This window comes from Lytechinus pictus, chromosome 15, assembly GCF_037042905.1.
Source record: "Lytechinus pictus isolate F3 Inbred chromosome 15, Lp3.0, whole genome shotgun sequence".
Classification (NCBI taxonomy): domain Eukaryota; kingdom Metazoa; phylum Echinodermata; class Echinoidea; order Temnopleuroida; family Toxopneustidae; genus Lytechinus; species Lytechinus pictus.
The window spans coordinates 18,635,157-18,655,944 of record NC_087259.1 but is presented as its reverse complement, the minus strand read 5'-3'; the positions used below and the strand labels follow the sequence as shown (position 1 = coordinate 18,655,944).

The window sequence follows — 20,788 nt, the reverse complement described above, 5'->3', positions numbered from 1 at the left end:
ATTCAAGAACCCGCGAATGTGTTTTGAAGCCGCCAAGCGCGAAAAAATTAATCCCGCGAAAATAACAGCGTTTACAGTAATATACACATTGTAAAATGAGAGGATCAAACACTAGGAAAGCCAGTGGCTTGAAAAGTAGAGGGATCCATAACATATAAATTACAATTATACAAATACAGTTTGGATAACATAAAGGAAATAATAATGGGCATACTAGTTGAAACAAGTTACAATATTTACAATACATGACAAAACAAAACAAAATATATCCTTTATCTGCTTGTTAAGTTCTAGTTTGAAGAAGATGCTGTTTTATTGTAGCTTTTTTGAATGAGGTACTGTATAAGCTGTAATTTTCGCGGGGGTTTTCGCGGATTTCGGATCGGCCGTGAATTTAACAACACGCGAAAATATTGACACACTTCTTAGTCAGTGCCAATGTCCCCAACAGCAAAGCTTTGCTATTGAAAACATACTGTTTATCGAGAAAGTGGAGATATGCACCTCTATATGTACAAAAAATAAGGCTTAGAAAGTACAGTTAGTGATTCAAAAAGATAGCTAGAATTTCACTTTTTTTAATTTCTCAAACAAAATCAGAGCCTAAACTATTTACTAACATTATTTTATCAATATCTATACACTCACTGTAATATTAAAATGTATTTTCCATGAAATAATTTGATTTTATTGTCATCTGATTGACTCTATACACACGTATTGGCAGCTATTTGCATACTCATTAATATTCATAAGTCACATGACCAGAGCTTTGAAAAATTAATAGAACAAAACACAAATTCTAAAGATTGCTTAACCCTATAAATTACAGATCAAACTGTGGCATGATGAATTTTCAGATTTAAAGGTAAAAAAATTGAAATTTAAACCACCTTTTTCCACAGTTTGTAACTGTTTTTACAGGGACATACTTATGTAGAAAAGACAAATCAGCACAGGGACTTTGAAGAGTAGTGATTTGCACTAATTTTACTTCTTTTAAATGCTGTGGAAATGTTTACTACATCTTCCAATCGCGAATTTAACAACCCGCGAAAATGTCGGGACCCCCCCCCCCCCCGATTCGCGAAAAATTCTGTACGCGAAAATAACGGCTTCTACAGTATTGGTGGTCATTCTTTTAAGTAGTGGGTCAAGATGGCACAGATATATTATTTCTCTGTCTTGCATTAACATAATTTTTCTATTTTCTATTAACAGTGAGAAAATAATCATTGAATATAGATGGTAACATGTGATTCATATATCGGAACATAAAAAGTGCTGCTTTTTTTTTATAGAATATCATTTAAATTAGCCATGTTGAGTTTTTAAAATAGAGGTGGGGTATGGGTAAGATTAATGGCTTTCTTTTGCAATATGATTAACGTGTTAGGGCTGGGGATTCCCCTTACCTTTTTGTATGACCCCGTGAATAGGTTGAGTAGAAGACTGGTAAGAGGGTACGCTTCAAGGATGGTTTTAACCCTCTGTGTGGCGGTGAACGCAGGCAAGATCTCAAGCCTGGCATGGGGTACCTTCATGATGCTGCTATCCTGTGTGATTGATCAAAATGAAGGGAAAAGAAAATCAGGAAACTATTGTCTATAGGGCTAATGCTGTGGAGCGTTGTGGCCCAATGGATTAGTCTTCTGACTTTGAAACAGAGGGTCGTGCATTCGAATCCCAGCCATGGTGTGATTTCCTTCAGCAAGAAATTTATCCACATTGTGCTGCACTCATCCCAGATGAGGTGAATGGGTACCCGGCAGGATTAATTCCTTGAATGCACCAAGCGCTGAAAGGCAGCTAGAGCTAAAGCCGGGGTAATAATAAACAATGCACCTCGGAAAAGATTATTTCTAGATAGATGGCACTATATAAATGCCTATTATTATTATTATAAAAGAGATGTTTGCAATTATCAATAAGGAATAAGATTTCACATGACATACCAAATGAAACCTTTCCCCCTCTCCTATTTCAGAATGAATCCGAAATCTTTTTTTTATTTAGTTTTACTTCCCCACAGATTGAAAGCAGAGGGTGTGCTAATGAAAACATTTTTTAATTGAATGATATGCTAAAGATGGAATGGTTTGATATTGTAGGTGTGAAGGTTTACATACAGAGCAAAAGGGTAAGATAAGGTTTCAGTAAGATAGCTAAACTGGGGCTGGGTACCAATACATGATAGTTTTCAGCGTCAAGAAATAATTTTTCTCTGACAGTTGCCATGGTAACAGTCAGATGCCAGTGCTTCTTATCCTATCGACAATCTCAAATTCAGTAAGGCAGACAAATGTTGATGAAACACCCCCCACCCCCCTCGGAGATCAGTCAATTGATTTGTACGAGCAGTGTGGGAATATTTTTTAAACCTTGCTTAAACACGAAACAAGCCTTGCAGAAAAGTGATAAATGAAAATGATATATCATTCAGCAAATTCATTCCTAGTATAGGAACACTAATCTACGATTTTTGTTTTACCTGCGATAGTCTCTCGATGTGTAGGTCTTCTAGGAGTTGAGTCAGAGCTTTCAAGACGAACGATGAAAGGGCTACAGTCAGGCTGCTGAAGCCTTGAGACCTACAGGAAATTAAGGGTTAAATAAGAGATAACTTTGTTTGAGAGTCACTAAAATATAGATGCTTTTGCACATTTAACAATCATTGCACGCAAGCTGTACCCCTTACAGTGACATCACACCTTTGCATTAATCCTGAGAGATTGATAGATGACAGTGTACTCAACAAAGCACGGCTAGTTTTACTGATTAATCCTGATTCTTTACTTGGGATTCATCATCAGTTCAATAATTCTCTAATTTTATCAATTTTTCACTGTACATGCTACATGTGCCTACCTGCAATCAAAATTAGACCTCTCATGATAATTCAAGTTAGTCAACTGTGAAACACTCAAATTGCTACCACATTTCACCATAGATCTAGATCTAGTAAGTGCTGAAATAGTTCAAGTAGACCAGATTTTGTGAAATAATGAAATCTAGGCTGAAAACCAAGTTTGCTGACATACACCAACACAAATGTGCAAATGTGGGGATATATATTAACAATTGCTTGGAATGCAAAAATTCTATAATTATCAAGCAATTACTAATTTTCTACCAGAATCACTTCCCTTCCCTAGCTCAATCTCCTCTTACCATCTTGCCGAGGTTGGCCTCTGAGGAGCAGCTGGTCCACCGATGTCTTTGACATCACCTTTGGTGGTCTTTGAGGCAGTTGCAGCAGCGGGGGGCACCTTCCCTGCTCCACCCTCTCCAGGGCCCTTGGATGAGGTGAAGGGTGTGGCATGGGCGGGGCCAGCTGGCTTCTCCTCCTTGTCTTTACCCTTCTCCGGTGGTACGGGGAGTGCCGACAATGCGGCCGTCAGGGTCAGGATGTGGTCCATCCCGCCCAAGGCACACCATGCCCCCATTAGGTACAGGTTTTGAAGATGCTGTGAAGAAATTAGGAACCAAAATTAGTATCGCTGATGTGGTTTACGGTACACTCCTGAAGACGGACAGTCAACCTGCCCGAAACGTCGAGTCTCTCTACTGCTTCTACTCATCATCTCTACTCGCCGACTCAAGCCAGCAACTCCTCCTCAATCCTACTACTCAAGCTGTTTCTTCAACTCATCAATCTCTTCTGGTTTACAGTCCTTTTCAGGACTACTTTCAAGAAAAGAATACTCTACTCTCAAATCTCCACTTTCTCGCCTATCCAAATCCTTTTCTTCTTCTTTCCACTGTTTCTATAACACTCCACATGGTGTACCGTAAACCACATCAGCGATTGTACATGCCACCATGCAAACCTTCAAACAACATCCAAAATTAGTATGAGCTGCAACAGCTGAATAGGTAAAGAAGTGGTCTCACGATCTGATGACACTTATGCAAAACAAAGTTGATGCACCCATGCCATTAATTGAGGTATTAATCCACGACCCAGGTCCCACTTCCTAAAACTTATCGTTAATAATAGTTTAACCATCAATGTTAACTACTGTACAATGGTATATTGCTCAATCAAAATCAAGATTTTACTGTGGCTACAAGTTCTGGCGAGGTTACTATCAGTCATAAGCTTTATGGATAAGACCAAAGTCCATCATAGAGGACTTTAAAAGCTGTCTGGTACTATAGTTTTGACTACCAAGCATTTCAGCTTTCTTGTGTGCTGGGTACACCACAAGTTTAATGACTTTTTTTCAATTGCTCATCAACTAAATGACAGGTATGAAAACAAGAAATAAGAAATTGAGATATTACAACAATAATGTATTACATTTTACTCCCCCTGATTATACTTTCAGTTAATCCACTTTATATCCTAACAAGCACATTTGATAGGTTGAAGATAAATAAAACTTACATGTCCACTGGCTCTCGTTGATGATTTGATATTGTAGGTGAGTTTCTCAAACAGAGATAGCTGTAATGAAAAAAAAAAAGGTTAATGTTAAAGCATTTCATAAACAAAAAAATAGAAGTGTTTACATTATGAAATTACCAAGAGGCGCTTTTTGCTGAAAATTATACAGGCAAGTGATTATTTTTAAATCATAGATAAATATCATTATCTGATGTACCATTACATTCATACTAGTTGAATACATTTACACATCTGATTTCACTCCATATTCAGATAGAGAGTTCATTTACACTTCAATGAATGATTCTGCTGGTATATCAATACATCAAGTATACTGTTGACCCATTTAATTTCGATTTTATTTTGAAATTTAAATGATTATGTATAAGGTGCTAAAGATATAGACCTATGCATCTAAGTACTTAAAGATTATTATTATCATTACCCTATCAATGGGTTCAAATTGTCTTGACTGCACATTTTCCACTCCCTAGGGAGTATTCCAGCCAGTCATCATCATGAGGGGCTCAAAATGCATTAGCAATTAGCATGAAGGTATTACTAAAAATTGAACGTAAATCTTGACAGAAAAACTGCTTACTCCTTTTAGAACGACAGAATTGCAGATGCTCTCGAGCTCCTCCTCCTTCATTGTCGTAATGCTCCCAACTCTAGATTCCGACGCAGACCGGGCGTGGCTTCCCCCCGCACTCATGATGCTGCTGGCTACGGCAGCGGCGATGGCTGCGTATAGGCAGCTCATGATCACTGTGGCAACCTTCTCAAGGTGGGCGGCGGTCATGGGTTCAAGGGTCGGTAGGTCAAGGACACGGTTGACGATGGTCATGTCGTTGAGTAAGGATGGAAAGCTGATGAGAGATGCAAGGTCATAGTTCTCAACAAGGTTTATAATTGAATAACTGCATGGTCAGAAATATACAAATGGCAAACAGAAATGAATGCGGTAGTATAAAAATATTGACTGCTAATGAGGATGAGGGTGAAATTTACCACTGCTGAGGTGATTTTCAGACCAGCCTTTCTATCAGCTCCAGGCCTTGGCATGAGTTGAAAGAGCAGAGTTGAGAAGTTCTTGATGCATATGAAAACACATGAAGCTACTGTATAAAACAAACAGCAGTCTGGTCTGAAATTTGGCTGGCTATATGCGAGACAGTACAATCTTTGGCAGATCAAAACGTACGTCTCATGAGACTACTAGTCTGTACAGGCAATTGTTACAAGCTACTGATATCCTGGAATCTAATAATTGACTAAGAGCATGTCTATCATATAATTTAAGCATTTTATAATGAAAGCAAATTTTATGAAATAAAGGAAATTATTGATGCTTTTACATGTATAAAGGCCATATTCTATGTTGGCACTTAGATTAAATGGCTGATTTTTTATCTCAGCACCAACACCAATACCAACACTGAACTTGAAATCTTCCAATCTTATGGTTGAACTCACTTTGCCTTGATACTATTAGCATCGTTGAATGTGTTGGGCAAGACAAACCCTTGGCCGGTCGTGGCCTCCTTGTAATTGTTGATGTATCGCTGAAGGAAAGGCAGATTCAGGCAGACATCTAGGAGAATGTCTGCCCCTCGCAGGGAATGGAGGTTGTCTATGTTCCTGGAGGCAAAGTAGGAACGACTGCCGTCTTTCTCAATGGATTTCTGTACAAAAACAAAAAGAATAGTAGAGGAGGGGATGGGGGAAATAGAGAGCAAAAAAGAAGATAAAGGGAGAGTAAGCAGAAAAGGGAGAAAATGAAAGGGAAGAAAAAACAAGGAAGAACAGAAAAGGCAAGAAAAGGTGGAAGAAAGAGAATGGGAGGAATGATGGGTGAAGAAAAGGAGAGAGGAAGTAGGATGAAATTAAGGAAGTAGGATAAAATTAAGGAGTAGGGTCATAAGGGAAGACGAAAGTGGCGCAGGAGGAGAAAAGGGAGGAGTGGGGTAGAAGGAGAATGAGGAAGGAAACCGGAAAAAAAGGGAAATGTATTACAAACATGATAACCTCAATATGCTCCTGTAATGTTTGAATCAATCATCATAATCCTGACACATATCAGACAGCCGCATAACTGTACCATTCAGTATTTTCATCTGAATAATTTCTGCCATCCTCATCATCATCATCATCATCCTCCTCCACCTCATCATCATCATCATGACCACATTACATCATCCCTATTATCACCACCATCATCATTCTCCTCATCATCCTCCTCCTCATCATCATCACTAGAGGCTCTTCTGTATCACATGGAAACTAATACCCAAGGCATCCCTTACCAAAGTCTCTGGTTCATTGTTTGCACTGGTCTTAGCCATGCCAGAGGATCCCGAGGCTGCTGTGCTGGTGTCCTTGAAGGCTGACATCAGTTGTTTCACAAAGTCCGCTCTTGATATACTCTGAGTCTCCTTCACTTTGATCAGTGTTGTCTCTTCTAGTTTTAGCAATTACAAAAAACACGCGACGACTTAAGACAACATTCTGAAACTTTTTTTTGTCCCATAATATGGCCAGCATTTCCTCAAAATGCTCAAGTACTTAATACACCATATAACAGTTTTTTGATAAAGATAAATGTTCATGAAGGTTTGGAGAAAGTCCATTAAGTAATTAAAGTAATTGACAGTTTTCATTTTTGTGACATCAGATGTAAGCAGCTGCCCTGTATGCCATGCACATGTACTATAAATCCCAATGATTTCTTTTTGATGATTCATGATAATTGAATGTACCTCTTTCGTCATATGAAAGAATGTGTCTGATTATTTAGGTATAATAATTTTCTTTTGTGTTAAAATGGCACTTTACAAAAGCTGTTGAATCAGTGAACTTAATATTACCAGAATCTGATCAGGGCCTGTTTCATAAAGAGTTACAACTATTGCAACTTTGCCACACCATGGAAACCTGGATTGTAATTCGCAACTAAGCCCTGTTGCCATGGTAGTTGCCATTAAGGTGAAGTTACAACAATTGTAAGTCCTTTAAGACATAGGCCTCAGATTAGTCAATTTCCATCACAATGAACTTAAGGCCTAATAGATCAATACTTAGCACTAACCTGCAACCTGTTTCGTAGATACAGGCATCTTCGCCGTCTTCAGCATGGCTGTCAAGGTCACGACATTTGACCTCTGAAGTTGACCTACACCAGTACAAAGACCCTCAATCAGGGACATCAGGTTCCTCTGCAAAAAAATAATTAATTATACATCAATGCAAGGGAGGTAATAATGACAATGAAATAAGAGAATTCTGGTCGTTATGAAGGGGGAAAAAATCAAACTGGAGATAAAAATCGACTTACGGAAAGAGCAAAAAATGCCACTTTCAAACTGGTGCATCCAATTTTACAGCATGAATTTACGGAGAAGTATGCCCTTTGACAAAACAAAAATGAATGAATAAATTGACCATTCTGACCAAAAGCAATATTCACAAGCTCCATCTGAAAATGACAAATGTGAATTTTTGGCGGTTTTGTGATGTCGGTCAATTTTTAGTCTTTGGTCTTGCCACGTTCATGAACAACCTAACTTGTGCTTTTTGACAGACATCCATCTATTCATTCATTGTTTAAGTTTTGAACCTTTAGTCTATCTTACTTTTTGTCATGCTCTTAAATGCCTTGAATATCTCATTATGATGGAAAAGTCACTTTATTATTTTTTGGTCCTATACATACCTGTGATACAGAACATGCCTCCTTGAACTTGAGCATACGCTGAAGACAAAAGTCCATCAAGACATGGCAAGCTGATACCACACTGCCGACCACAGATTTGGACACTGTAGATCACAAAATATAAAAGGATTTTACAACATTGTTTTCTGGGGGCTGTTTCACAAAGCCGTTTGTAAGTTAAAGCGACTTTAAGAACGACTGGTGATTTTTTCTTGTGGTAAATGATATTCACCATCAAATGTTCATTGGTGCTTATTTAGCACATAAAAAAGGTTCACCAGTCATTCTTAAAGTCGCCCTTAACTTACAAACAGCTTTATGAAACACCCACCTGGATTGAGTGGCCCAAGGAACCGAGCAACTAGAAACTCAAATACTGTATGCAATTTTCTTAATTGGCTTGTGTCATAGCATTTTGTAAAGATGGATAAAAATAAAAGATATCAAGCTCTAGAGATAATTTGCCTAGAGAGCCCTTATCATTCAAATGTATCCCAAATCATTTCTAAATTTTTCTAGACTTAATCAAAACATCAGCAGTTCAGTCCTTATGAGATAGTATTTAGGGACCTGAGTGGTTTTATATCAACTCAAATACCTTCTGTTTGTAGCACAAAAATGTTCAGACGGATCGAAACAAGAATATAAATTTGAAACTCAAAAGATAACTTCACCTTAAAGTGATTTGTACTAATCATCTTCACCCTTTACAGGAAGAAGTTAAATGCATGCTATGGCTGAATGAAATTAACCAATAATAATGAATTGCAGGGGATATACATGTACACTATAGGCCTGTTTTGCTTCATGTATATTACAAATATGCTTTCACGTTTATGAAAATGTCAAACTGCTGATCGGATTGACACTGGATGGTGGCCTTACAAACCATTTATGAAAAAGTCATGTACATTATTAATTCATCCCCTTTGCTAGACTTCACTCCTTCACTCCCCCCCCCCCCCTTCCCCTTGAAATATCCTGGATACACATGGCATGGTACTGTATAAGCCAAATTGCATTGCAACATACATTGTACCAATGACTTGGAAATTACAAAGTGGCAGGTATGTCGCAATACTACTTTACCAGAACAGAAAGCAGCAACTTCCTGTTAAGCCTGATATTTAGCCCTTTAAACAGAATAAGGAACAAAGTGTATATCCTTTGCATATTGTATTCCATTTAAATTACCAGTTAAAATATGATGCCAGTAGCATTAAATAAATTATTACTGACATCAAGACACTTTGAAATGTGCAACTTTGAATATTGAGAAATCATGCTTATTTTGAATCAACAGAACTTTAAATGAGAACATGAAATAAAGAACAGCTTTAATAAGTACAGTACCACAGATTTGACATCAAAATAAATTTCTTCAGCACTATTTGCGTATTTCTTGAGCGAAAGGTACATGTATTGGGATATGGTTTTGACGAGAAAAAAAGAAGATAGAAAAGGACACAGTGAGAAGGGGATGGGAAAGGAAAAGAGAGGGTAATCTTTGTTTATACTTACACAGCGATGAGTGGTCGGCAATGTAGTGAGCTGACAGAGCCACAAAGCAGGAGTAGAAGTTCTCATATTTATCGTCATGTTTCAAGATTTCGGATTTGCTATAACAAAAATTGATATGAAAAAATATTCAATGACGAACGGAGAGAAATGATAAATTATCTGCCTTTTACACTTAAGTAAACATTGGACAATATAGATGTTTCTTTTTTTTAATGGAGCATTGATTTTGATCCATAATTTTCCTTTGTCTTAAGCCCCTCTCAAGATAAAGTGCAGGTCCCTCTTCCACTTCATTGAAGGGGTATCCATCCCACATGAAAAAAGTTGTTTTTAGAGGAAAAGGAAATATCAGACAAGTTTTAATAGGTGATATTTTGAACAATATCAGACAAACAATAAGAAAGTTATGGATATTTATAAGTTGTAAAAATTGGTAATCGCTATACCAATGGAGACACCAAATTGGCCACATTTGTGATGTCATAGTGATGTACATGGTAGGCAAGGACTACTTTTTCAGGCACTCCAATACACATAATGGCTAAAATGTCATTAAAAAAAATATGCAGGAAAACAGCAAATTTTGATGACAAACAGATCGGGATGAGCCGGGTTCTTCTTTGATCGCCGTCAGCTACAGCTGAGTATACGGACGTGCCAGCTGTTTGGCTGGCAAGTTCGTACGCTCAGCTATCTGTGCTGACGGCGATCGAGCGATCAAAGAAGAACCTGGGCTGATCCTGATCTGTTTGTCATCAAAATTCGATATTTTCTGGCATATTTTCTTGGAAAGGTGGTAAGCTGATTGTATTTGATATAAATCTATCTTCATTATTTCTTCCTTTTTCCCCCCATCAAAAAACAAAATTTAGGAGTAATCAAGAAGGGTGCAAAAGCTCATCCTTTCTCCAAAGACGCTGTAGTTAAGCGGCGGTTGTTTGCTCCACATTTACGAGCCCAATGGCCGTCAACGGTCTATTGACGGAGGGGATGCCGTGGAGCCAGACGAAGTCTCAGCGGAGCATATCCCTGACAGAAATAGACCTATTTATCGGTCTAACCAGTAGAGTGAGTGATTGTATTACTGACCGGCCTTGTTTTACCAAACGCACGCATCATACGCGTCAGAAAATAATTTCAGATGCTCAAAACTTTGCAACATCCTTCCACAGGGAGCTTGAATAGAAAGATGATGAAAAATGGTTCAGAACACATTTTTGAATACCTTATACTGTACGAGCTGAAATTTTCGCGGTGGTTTTATTTTCGCGAATTTCGCGAATCAACCATGAACCGCGAAAATAACAACACGCGAAAATAAAAACACGCGAAAATAAACTCGCGCGAAAATAATATATCTGTGAATACGGTTTTTAAAAATACAAGGAAGCCACTGCAGATTGCGCCAGCGCTTAGATCTCTAACGTTACTCCATCGTTGGGCGGCAGTCTCAAAACGAAATACTAGTACCATTAAAATTAGAATTATACCTTCCCCTCTTGAAAGGAAAATGACACACAATATAAAATTATGACTTTTACGGGAACTTATGTTGGAGACGATGCATGGCGATGGCGATGACGATGTACTGCTCACGTACGCATCGAGCTGAAACAGTACAGACTAGTACCGTACTACGGCCGAGAAAATACAGATACTAGTACGGTATCTTTGAAGGGGAAAAACATCAATGTTTATCCTGACGATAAATTCAGAAAACTGGAGTTTTCTGAAGTTGATTGTGCGTGAAGTACTAGTAAATCCGGGCTCTGTAACACAGAGATTTTTTTATAGCGATGAATACAAGTAGCAAATACTTGTATGAGGAAACACTTTTGATTGGTTCCTCGTCAGTATTTTGCGCCAAATGCGCGTGTAATGTTGATCTTGATTGTTCAGTTCATAGCGATTGATCGCTAACCTTTGTGTTACGGGACCCTGGTCTGGCGTTGCATTCATGTTTTGAACGACAACAGCGAACATGTGAGGAAAAGAGTAATTACAAGAATACTGGTGATTACAGGAAATGTTTGGTATGCAGGATGATGAATTTTTAACTTATATCTTTCTTTTGTTAAAATACTAGTACTACTTTTAAAATCTAATAAAGGTTCATAATATTTCATAGCCAAGATAAAGAACAAACTTCCTCTACATGGAGATTTAACTTCACTTTGATTGAAATACCTTTGTTCTCTCTTTGTTAGTTTTTAATGCTGCTTTGTGTATTCGTGTAAATACATTGCAATTATTGTTTTGATTTTTGTAATCATGTTGCATTTGATCAATAAAAATTGAAAAAAAAAGAATACTAGTGATCGAATTTGAAGGCAAGCAGAAGCACACAATCGGGGAGAACTTCAACACGACAAAACAAACATACTGACGTACGGATCTCTTCTCTACATTGTGGGAAAACATCTTCCGATAACATCGATCGTTCACAGGTAATGCTGAAATAATTTTAATATATTTATAATGGTGGAAAATATATTTTCATAAAGCCTCTCGATATTTATATTCTTTAAAATATGTGTGTAAAAATATTGATATATTTGTTGTACTAGTAATCCTGTTATAGTCTACAGTATTAAAACAGATACGGGGGGGGGGGGGGGGGGTTATTAATATATTTTAAAAATGTTTTTGTTATTATTCCCGTTTTAATCCTCATATAAATAGTTTGGATTAATTATTAAGGCATGGCGCAAATGCAAAGTGAAGCGAATTGTTTCCTATAATCTATACACACACGACATCGCAATTGCAAAGTTTGGCGAACCATGATGATCAAGAGTTGAACCCTTACCTATACTAGTATTACTACTAGTAGTACTAGTACTTTACTCTCGCCGGAGTGTGCACAGTTTGGCGAACCAGTATGATCACGAAATGAACCTTACCTACTTTTACTCTCGCCTTTGCAAAGTTCGACGAACTACTACTACTAAAATCACGCATTGACCCGAACCTATTTTGCGCTCAAACGATATTTAGCCAATGAGCATGGAGTAACCCTGCGTGACTGAGTGTTGGTATTTACCATGTTACTACACTACTACAAAGTGTACTGCTTATATTTGTGCGCGTTGTGTGTGTGTGATAAAGCGCGTCGTACGTAGTAGTACTAGTAATTTCTATTCATATGCAAATTTCATTCACTCATATTTGTACCTGTACTTCATTCATTAGTTTTAAAACTTGGGAATTATATACGGATTATACCAGTTTCTTCTAGTATTTGACAACATGTTGCGTTATTTCAAACCTATCAATGACCGCCCAGCAACACTTCCAAAACCCACTGATCCTGCTCATGGTTTGCCATCTGCAGCTGTCAGGTCTGCAAATGCAGAGATTGTTTCTGCCACTGCCAGCACTTCTGATGAACCACGCAAAAAGAAGCCAAGAGGTCCGTATGGTGCATACAGCGCAGAACTTCGCGCCAAGATTGGACGATTTGCGGCGGAGAATGGAGTGGCTGCGGCAAGAAGAAATTTCACCAAGGAGCTTGGTAGGGACATGAATGAGAGCACCATCAGGGGGATGAAGGATGCTTACCTGAAGAAACTGAACTCATCTCCTGGTGTTGAGCTCTCTTCTCTCCCAAAGAAGGACAGAGGAAGGCCTCTTCTCCTTGGAAAAGAGTGGGATGAAAAGGTCAAGTGATTCATCCAAGCTGTAAGGATGAGTGGAGGCTGTATTAGCACCAAGATTGTGATTGCAGGAGCTACGGGATTGTTGAAGTCTGCCAAGCCACCAATCCTACTTGAGCATGGAGGTTCGGTCACCATCGACAAAACATGGGCGCGCTCCATGTTAGACAGGATGGGATATTCCAAGAGGAAGGGAACAAAAGGAATCAAACACCGCCCAGACGACATCGACGAGATAGCGGGCAAATTTCACAGGAGGATTGGTAGGAGGGTAAGGAAGTTTGATGTGCCTGATGCTCTAGTTATCAATTGGGATCAGACTGCTGTTGAAGTTATTCCTGCATCGAACTGGACAATGCATCTCAAGGGAGACAAGCAGGTCCCAATCAAAGGCAGTGATGACAAGAGGCAGTATACTGCTCTCCTTGCTTGTGCTTTGGATGGCAGTTTTCTTCCCCCACAAGTAATCTACCAAGGAAAGACAGATCAGTGTCATCCCAACATTGATTTTCCAGATGACTGGGATGTCACCCACACAGAATCACATTGGAGCACATCAGACAGCATGGAGCGATACCTGGATACCATCATTTGTCCCTACGTTGAGAAAACGAAGGAAAGGTTCCAACTTCCTGCAGGATCTAAACCACTCCTCGTCTTCGATGTGTACAGAGCCCATCGCACCAAGGAATTCCTGGACAAGCTGAACAATCTTGGATATATGTATGTCTTCATCCCTGCTGCTTGCACAGACTTCTTGCAACCTCTAGATGCCACAGTAAACAATGTTTACAAGAAAGAAATCCAGGCTCAGTTCAGCCACTGGTACTCCCAGAAGGTTGCTGATGGAGAGAAGGAAGGGCTGACCATCCATGAGATTGTCACCAAGATGGATTTGCGTACGTCTGTTATCAAGCCAATCCACGCCACCTGGATGATGAGGGTCCATGAGAGCATTTGTCACCAGCCTGATATAATTATCAAGGGATTCCAGGAGACAGGTATTCTCAAAGCAGTGGCCGATGCAAGGCTTCAACCCGTTCCCGCTATGGGTGATAGTGATGCAGAGGAGGAGTACTGGCAGGACCAATAGGTCTATGGCCAATGAGACTTAAGACTTGTTACTGTTATTGTTCGACTTAATCGTTTGCATTGGTTTTGGAGTTATCAGACTTTCGACTTCATGGTGTTATTGTTGGATCTAGATTGAATTTTAGTGGAATTTACTTTCACCAGAACTAAGTGTTACTAGTAGTTGAAGTGTTACTTGGATTTAAATCTTGAACATTGAACTTGAATTTGGATGGATAGTCCATGCAAGCATGAGAAAGGCAATTAAGTGAAATCAACGTTTGACTGGAATGATGTCCGACGAATTGAAAAAACAATGGTAAGTAAAATCTTTAAAAAATAATATTTATCATGTTTAATGATTTAGATCTACAATAAAAAAGACTGTTAGGCCTAGGTTATGAAAACTTTGTATAGATCTAGATCTAAGCGCATGTGTAATAGCAAGTAGTCTAACTTTGCTTAAAAGTGTCAGTTCCGATTGTAACAAGCTTCATTGCCCTTTTAGGTCTATATTTCTAAACAATTATACTAGTATACCAATATTTAAAAAAATTAAAGTATATTAAATAAAAATAAAGAGCGTAGTATATGTTTTATGTACTACATGCCAAACACTACAGAATTACAAAAAAAATAGATCTAGAGTAGAGTCCAGACCTAATATTTTTTTTTTAGAAATATACTTTTAAAGAATTTATAAATACATAGATCGAGAGAATTGATTTTAAAATATATATATATATATATTTTCCACCACTATACATATATTGAAATTATTTTAGCATTACCTGTGAACGATGTTGTCGGAAGTTGTTTTATTCGCAATGTAGAAGAGATCCGGCAATATGCTTGTTTTGCCCAGTTTCAACTTCTCCCCGATCATGTGCTTCTACTTACCTTCAAATTCGATCACCAGTGTTCTTGTAATCATTACTGTTGTTTTCCTCACATGTACGCTGTTGTAGTTCAAATGCGGCATAAAGCTGGTTGTAAACATCCGAGGATCTACATCATGCACAATCATAACTGCAGATTTTTGTTTTCTGAATAATATTTAATCGTCAGGATATACTTTGATGTTTTTCCCTTCAAAGATACAGTACCGGTATGCCGTGTTTTCTCGGTTGTACGTTGTTGCTCGATGCACGAGCGGTACACCGTCATCGCGATTGTCTCCAACCCAAAGTCCTGTAGAATCCATGATTTTATGTTCTGTGTCATTTTCCTTTCATGAGGGGAAGGTACGATTTATAAGTTTAATGGTATTTTCTTTTGCAAATATTTTCAGCAAATTATTTTAGTCTTAGACTTGTGCATAGATATGCACGATATGGGATGGCTGAGTTGCTGTACGTGAGAGTTATCGTAAAGGCTCTGACTGGGTGACTTTCAAGCGCGAAATTAACAACACGCGAAAATGTCTGATGAGTAGCGATTCGCGAAAATATCTGTACGCGAAAATATCAGCTCGTACAGTATTCTTGATATAATGAAATATGGTTAAAATAGCTCATCAGTGATTTTGCTGTTTTCTCAACTTTTCCCATAGAAACCACACATTCAGTAGTACGATACCTTTTTCAAGAAGAGACCAAACTATTTCAAATGCGAGGCCGAAGAGAGGTCCAATTAGAAGCTGATATCGTTAAAAACAAAAAACAATTTCGGCAAAATTTTTACATATTTATATTTTTACTTTTGTAGGTATTTGGGCCATTCCATGCTTTTGGGAACTGGTCACCAAATTTAATTTGTACCTCATTTCACCGCGATATGTAAAGGAACCTCACTTCGGCGATTTTCAAAAGAATTGATGCGAAATGTTTACGATGCAAAGCTCTTCACACAACTGGTTCCCTCTTTCCTCACACATTATTCATCGGGCTCAGATATCCATGAGTGGACAAGTTTTCAGATGACATCAAAGATTCTGCACGTGGGTTTAATTGGTCAAATGTGGAATTATAATTTCATAATTAATCCATCTACCCTGCATTTCCCTCCTCTTCAAGACCGCTCTACCGCTTTCAGAATGTTGAGAAAAAAAAACGATTCCAAAATCGATTCACTAAATAAATCACAAACGATATACATGGGGATGAATCATTTTAATAACCTCTTATATAGATCTACTTTTAAAAATGGGAACCAGCTCCCATTTTCCCCGAGTAGATAAAGATAGTTTACTAGTGAGATTTAATTCGTTAAAATGATCATCACTGACGATATAAAATCACATTGGTGATCTGTCTTTATATACTCTTCAAAATGGGAACCAGCTATGGGAAATTCTCTTGAATTGTACATTCTGGTTTCCATTTTCATGAGTAGATAAAGACAGTTAACTAGTGAGATTTCTTTTGTCAGAATCATCACTGACAAAATACATGTTAATCACATTAGTAATCTGTCTTTATATCTACTCTTCAAAATGGGAACCAGCTATGGAAAATTCTCAAGAATTGTACATGCTGAGTAGATAAAGACAGTTAACTAGTGAGATTTATTTCGTTAGAATCATCACTGAAAAAATTAATCACATACAAATCTGTCTTTTCTACTCTTCAAAATGGGAACCAGCTGTGGAAAATTCTCCTGAATTATAAAATGCTGGTTCCCATTTTCAAAAGTATAAAGACAGTTTAGTAAGATTTATTTCGTCAGAACTCGGAAACATCACTGATAAAGTAAATCTCATTAGCAATCTGTCTCTATATCTACTATTCAAAATGGGAACCAGCTATGGAAACTTACTCCTGAATTAACTCTCTTTGCTCGTGAAAATGGGTACCAGCATGCTGGTTCCCATTTTCACGAGTAGATAAAGACAGTTTATTCGTGAGAATTATTTCGTCAGAATCATCACTGACAAAACAAATCTCACTTTTTTTTTTATAGTAATCTGTCTTTATCTACTCTTCATAATGGGAGCCAGCATGTACAACTCTATGGAGAATTTTCCACACTGGTTCCCATTTCAGCGAGTAGAATAAACTAGTTTACTCTACTCGCTGAAATTGGAACCAGCGTGTACAACTCTACATGGGGAGTCTTTCACGCTGGTTCCCATTTCAACAAACTATCGCCTATAGAGAAAAGACGGCGACAAAATCAATCTTTCTGATCTAAGCTCTTTGAAGGATTTAGAAGCAGCATGCCAGCTGCGGTGAAACAGTGAGGAAGCTCATAAAGGAAGGTAAGGCATGTCTTGTCAAAAAGTGTCCGGTGGAAATCGAGAACTCCCGATTTCACGAATCACGATATGGTTTATCTCTAATCAAAACCGCAATGCATCATGGGATCGTGAAGGGGGCCGTAAGCTAGCTCTGCGCACGCGCACTGTCCGTAGTGCGTGGAACTAGCTTCATCATTCATTGCCCCCTTTTCCATAACACATCCCATAACGCATTGCGGTTCTGATTAGAGATAAACCTTATGCCGGTATTTGCACAGTGGCAAATTGTGTAGAACGGATAGCGATGCGTTCAACGCTAGCGGGCGTGTACATTTTGCTTATTACACGACGTCATCCAGCCACTGCCGACAGCCAATTTATGAATGAAAGTATAGTAAGCATGCGCAGTGCAAGCCTTCCATTGCCCCACACAGTATTCCACCAAAACAAGTGTGCAATTCTCTATTACCTTGTACCAAAATCGACCTAGAATTTCACTTTCCTATATTTTATATGAATTATGAAAGGTATTCTCGGAGGATCTATTTTCTCACCGATACCGCACAGGTAAGCGAATTTCGATTACTTCTTGCTTTTCCGTAGACCAAAAGCTTCGGTCTCTGTTATGTTGGTTGTTCCGCTGAACTACGTCGGCTCCACTCACCAAATACAGAGACTGAAGTTCTAGCGCGATCTGTACAGGGGACTCAATGGCCATATGTTTATGTACTTAAGCTCGGATAAAACGGGGAAGTGAAGTTGCGCGACAGCCAAAGTAAGTCACTGTTTTTCTCCTTTTAAGTTCATTTTTCCCCGTTTTGGTGTATTTCAGGCCAAAACGGAATAATAATCTCTATTTTGGTTCAATTCTTTTTCAATATTTTTATGAAATAAAGACAAAAATCGATGTGCCCCGTCGGGAGGATTTTGCATTGTTAACCCCCTAATGGTGGCTGCACGATAACGAGCCATCTGTGTATAATGGGGAGAAATTTAAAAAATGTTGAAAAACTCCTCGAAACAGACGGCTGCCAGCTGTCTAGCTTTTCCGTCAAAATCTTACGAATTAGCGTCGATATGGCATCATGTTCGTTGGAGTTTGTAGAGTCTATCACAATGTGCACAAAGTCAATTGATTTCCGGGTTTCGGAGCGTCGCGTGAATATGCATGAAATTGCAGTCTCCATAATTTTCGATCGATACTGGAGCGATCCGATCGCAAACCAAGACCGTTTCCCGCGTAGACAATGTGACCAGATATCGTTATCGCTATCGATACTTTCGCATGCAGTCCGAGGGAATTACTTTGGCAACCACGTAGTCATGACGTGATCTGCGCGATTGACCAATCAGCGATCTCCGATTCGCTGAGCTGAGACGGTCTATCCGTTGTAGTTGTAGTTGTACACAGTCTATGGACGATTTACCACTGTGATTTGTGTATTTATGGTGAAAGATTGTTGAATTTTATGAGAATAATGTGTTTGATATGATTGAATTTATGAAAAGTGTTCGGTAAATCGTTAATACGATCCACTGGCACTACCATTCATTACCAATCAATCGCGATCGCGAATAGACCTCCACTGCGCCTGTCTGTGTCTTCAGCCTTCACTCAGGCATTCGGCAATGCAAAACAAATGACACTATCTGCACTCACTCACTGCACTCCACGATCACCCAAACAAAGTCTCCCTCCATACCCATAGCTCCAATAAGACCTTATAATCACAATTATGAAATGTACTATTACCTTTCATGTATGGCATCCACGATACGGGGAACATCTGAGCTTTTAAAAGTGGTGTTTGAGGCTGTGATCAGTATTTTTTGGACCGAGCCCCAGTTGACTCCTCCAGATGTTGCGGCCATGATTGAGCTTTTCCGTAATATGGTGTCTTTAAACAATGTTTGGTTTTTTTTTCTTCCAAAACAAGATCGGAAGGGGGTTTTGTGTAGGCCTATGGGTGGGGGATGAGTGCGTGAGGGTGTTATGTTGTTATACCGAGGGTTTTTTAACTGACTGCTAAGAAAGCACGAATGCCTGTGAGCAAGCAACCAGGGGACCGACGGCTTAAGGTCCTCTCCGAGGGACCTGGTACTGAGGATAAATGCCTTACCAAAGGGCACATGTTTTTTTTTACTTTACTGAAGTTAATTATATTCAAGTTTTACATCAAATCATTTCTCGGCGGGGGGAATCATATTGGATCAACAAGTAGTGTAGCTATAGGCCTACCGTTGAAACTGTGGCCTAACGTTGGGGGAAAAATACAGCATACGAACAAAATGTGGGAACGGCATGTGGGTCAGGGGGCACAATTGCGAAATTCAGCACTGCTGCATGCCCGGAGGCATGTGCCCCCACACATGCCGCTCCCAAGACATAAATCAAATATATAAATACTCTTACACACGTTGAAAAAAGGGAATGCAAATGAAGGGGGGGGGGGGGGGCAAAAAAAGTAGATAGGCCTAGAGATGCATTTATAAAAAAAAAAAAAACAAGACATTGGAAGATCACTTAATTCCAAATGTGACAATAATTGGCATCTTAAAAGCCAAATATTTTTTTGCTTCACGGAACTCTATTTTCGTGGAAGAATTGTGATTTCGTGAACAAATACAGAAGATGAATTCTCTTGTACCTAGATATAACACGAGAGAGCTCAGCGAGCGAGAAAAAATAAGCACTATATTTTCATTTAAGAAATGGGATTTCTTGAACAAAATTATAGAAGTCAGTAAGATACGTATCCAGATAATACATTCGATCCGTACTTCATGTTGCTTCCATAATCAAATTCCCCTGATATAACTTATAATTTAGACAACTCCTATAACTCAATTCGCCTTCGTCAGAATTCCATTTCGTTAGGATCACGCTCTTCTTTCTTCTCTCTTTCTTTTATTTCATATTTTATTTTTTCTCCTGTTTTTTTTCCACAACTTAATTGAAGATCTTAGGGCCCCCAGATTTATCAATAGGTTTATTTACTACTATGGGCCCCCCCCCCCTATATAGAGCGCCACCCTGTCATCAATGGACTTTTATTAAGACCTATTAAATTCACGTTTTATTTTCCATTCGTTCGATTAAAAAAAAAGTATAATATGGTTTTAATATAATGTATATGAATTATATATCCTATGTGTTTCATTGCATCTCTTTATTCATACGAAATAGTAAACTCAAGCTACTCACTTATTTGGTGCATGAAAGGTGCAGTTCTTCCCGATTAATGTGCAATGTGCACAGC

General features: G+C 38.6%; 1 protein-coding gene across 1 annotated transcript in view; it reads right to left on the bottom strand.

The window, feature by feature from the left end:
- The window catches only part of LOC129277376 (E3 ubiquitin-protein ligase UBR4-like), a 43,685-nt gene extending 24,270 nt beyond the window's left edge, over nucleotides 1–19,415 (bottom strand). The window contains exons 1-11 of the mRNA XM_064110016.1: nucleotides 19,282–19,415; nucleotides 9,624–9,721; nucleotides 8,103–8,206; nucleotides 7,479–7,605; nucleotides 6,697–6,851; nucleotides 5,867–6,075; nucleotides 4,992–5,259; nucleotides 4,391–4,450; nucleotides 3,172–3,467; nucleotides 2,492–2,591; nucleotides 1,416–1,556 (exon numbers count right to left, since the gene is read on the bottom strand). Of these exons, the coding sequence (XP_063966086.1) occupies nucleotides 1,416–1,556; nucleotides 2,492–2,591; nucleotides 3,172–3,467; nucleotides 4,391–4,450; nucleotides 4,992–5,259; nucleotides 5,867–6,075; nucleotides 6,697–6,851; nucleotides 7,479–7,605; nucleotides 8,103–8,206; nucleotides 9,624–9,721; nucleotides 19,282–19,400 (1,677 nt within the window). The 5' untranslated portion in view covers nucleotides 19,401–19,415. The remainder of the gene's footprint in view (nucleotides 1–1,415; nucleotides 1,557–2,491; nucleotides 2,592–3,171; nucleotides 3,468–4,390; nucleotides 4,451–4,991; nucleotides 5,260–5,866; nucleotides 6,076–6,696; nucleotides 6,852–7,478; nucleotides 7,606–8,102; nucleotides 8,207–9,623; nucleotides 9,722–19,281) is intronic.
- Nucleotides 19,416–20,788: the final 1,373 nt, after the last annotated feature.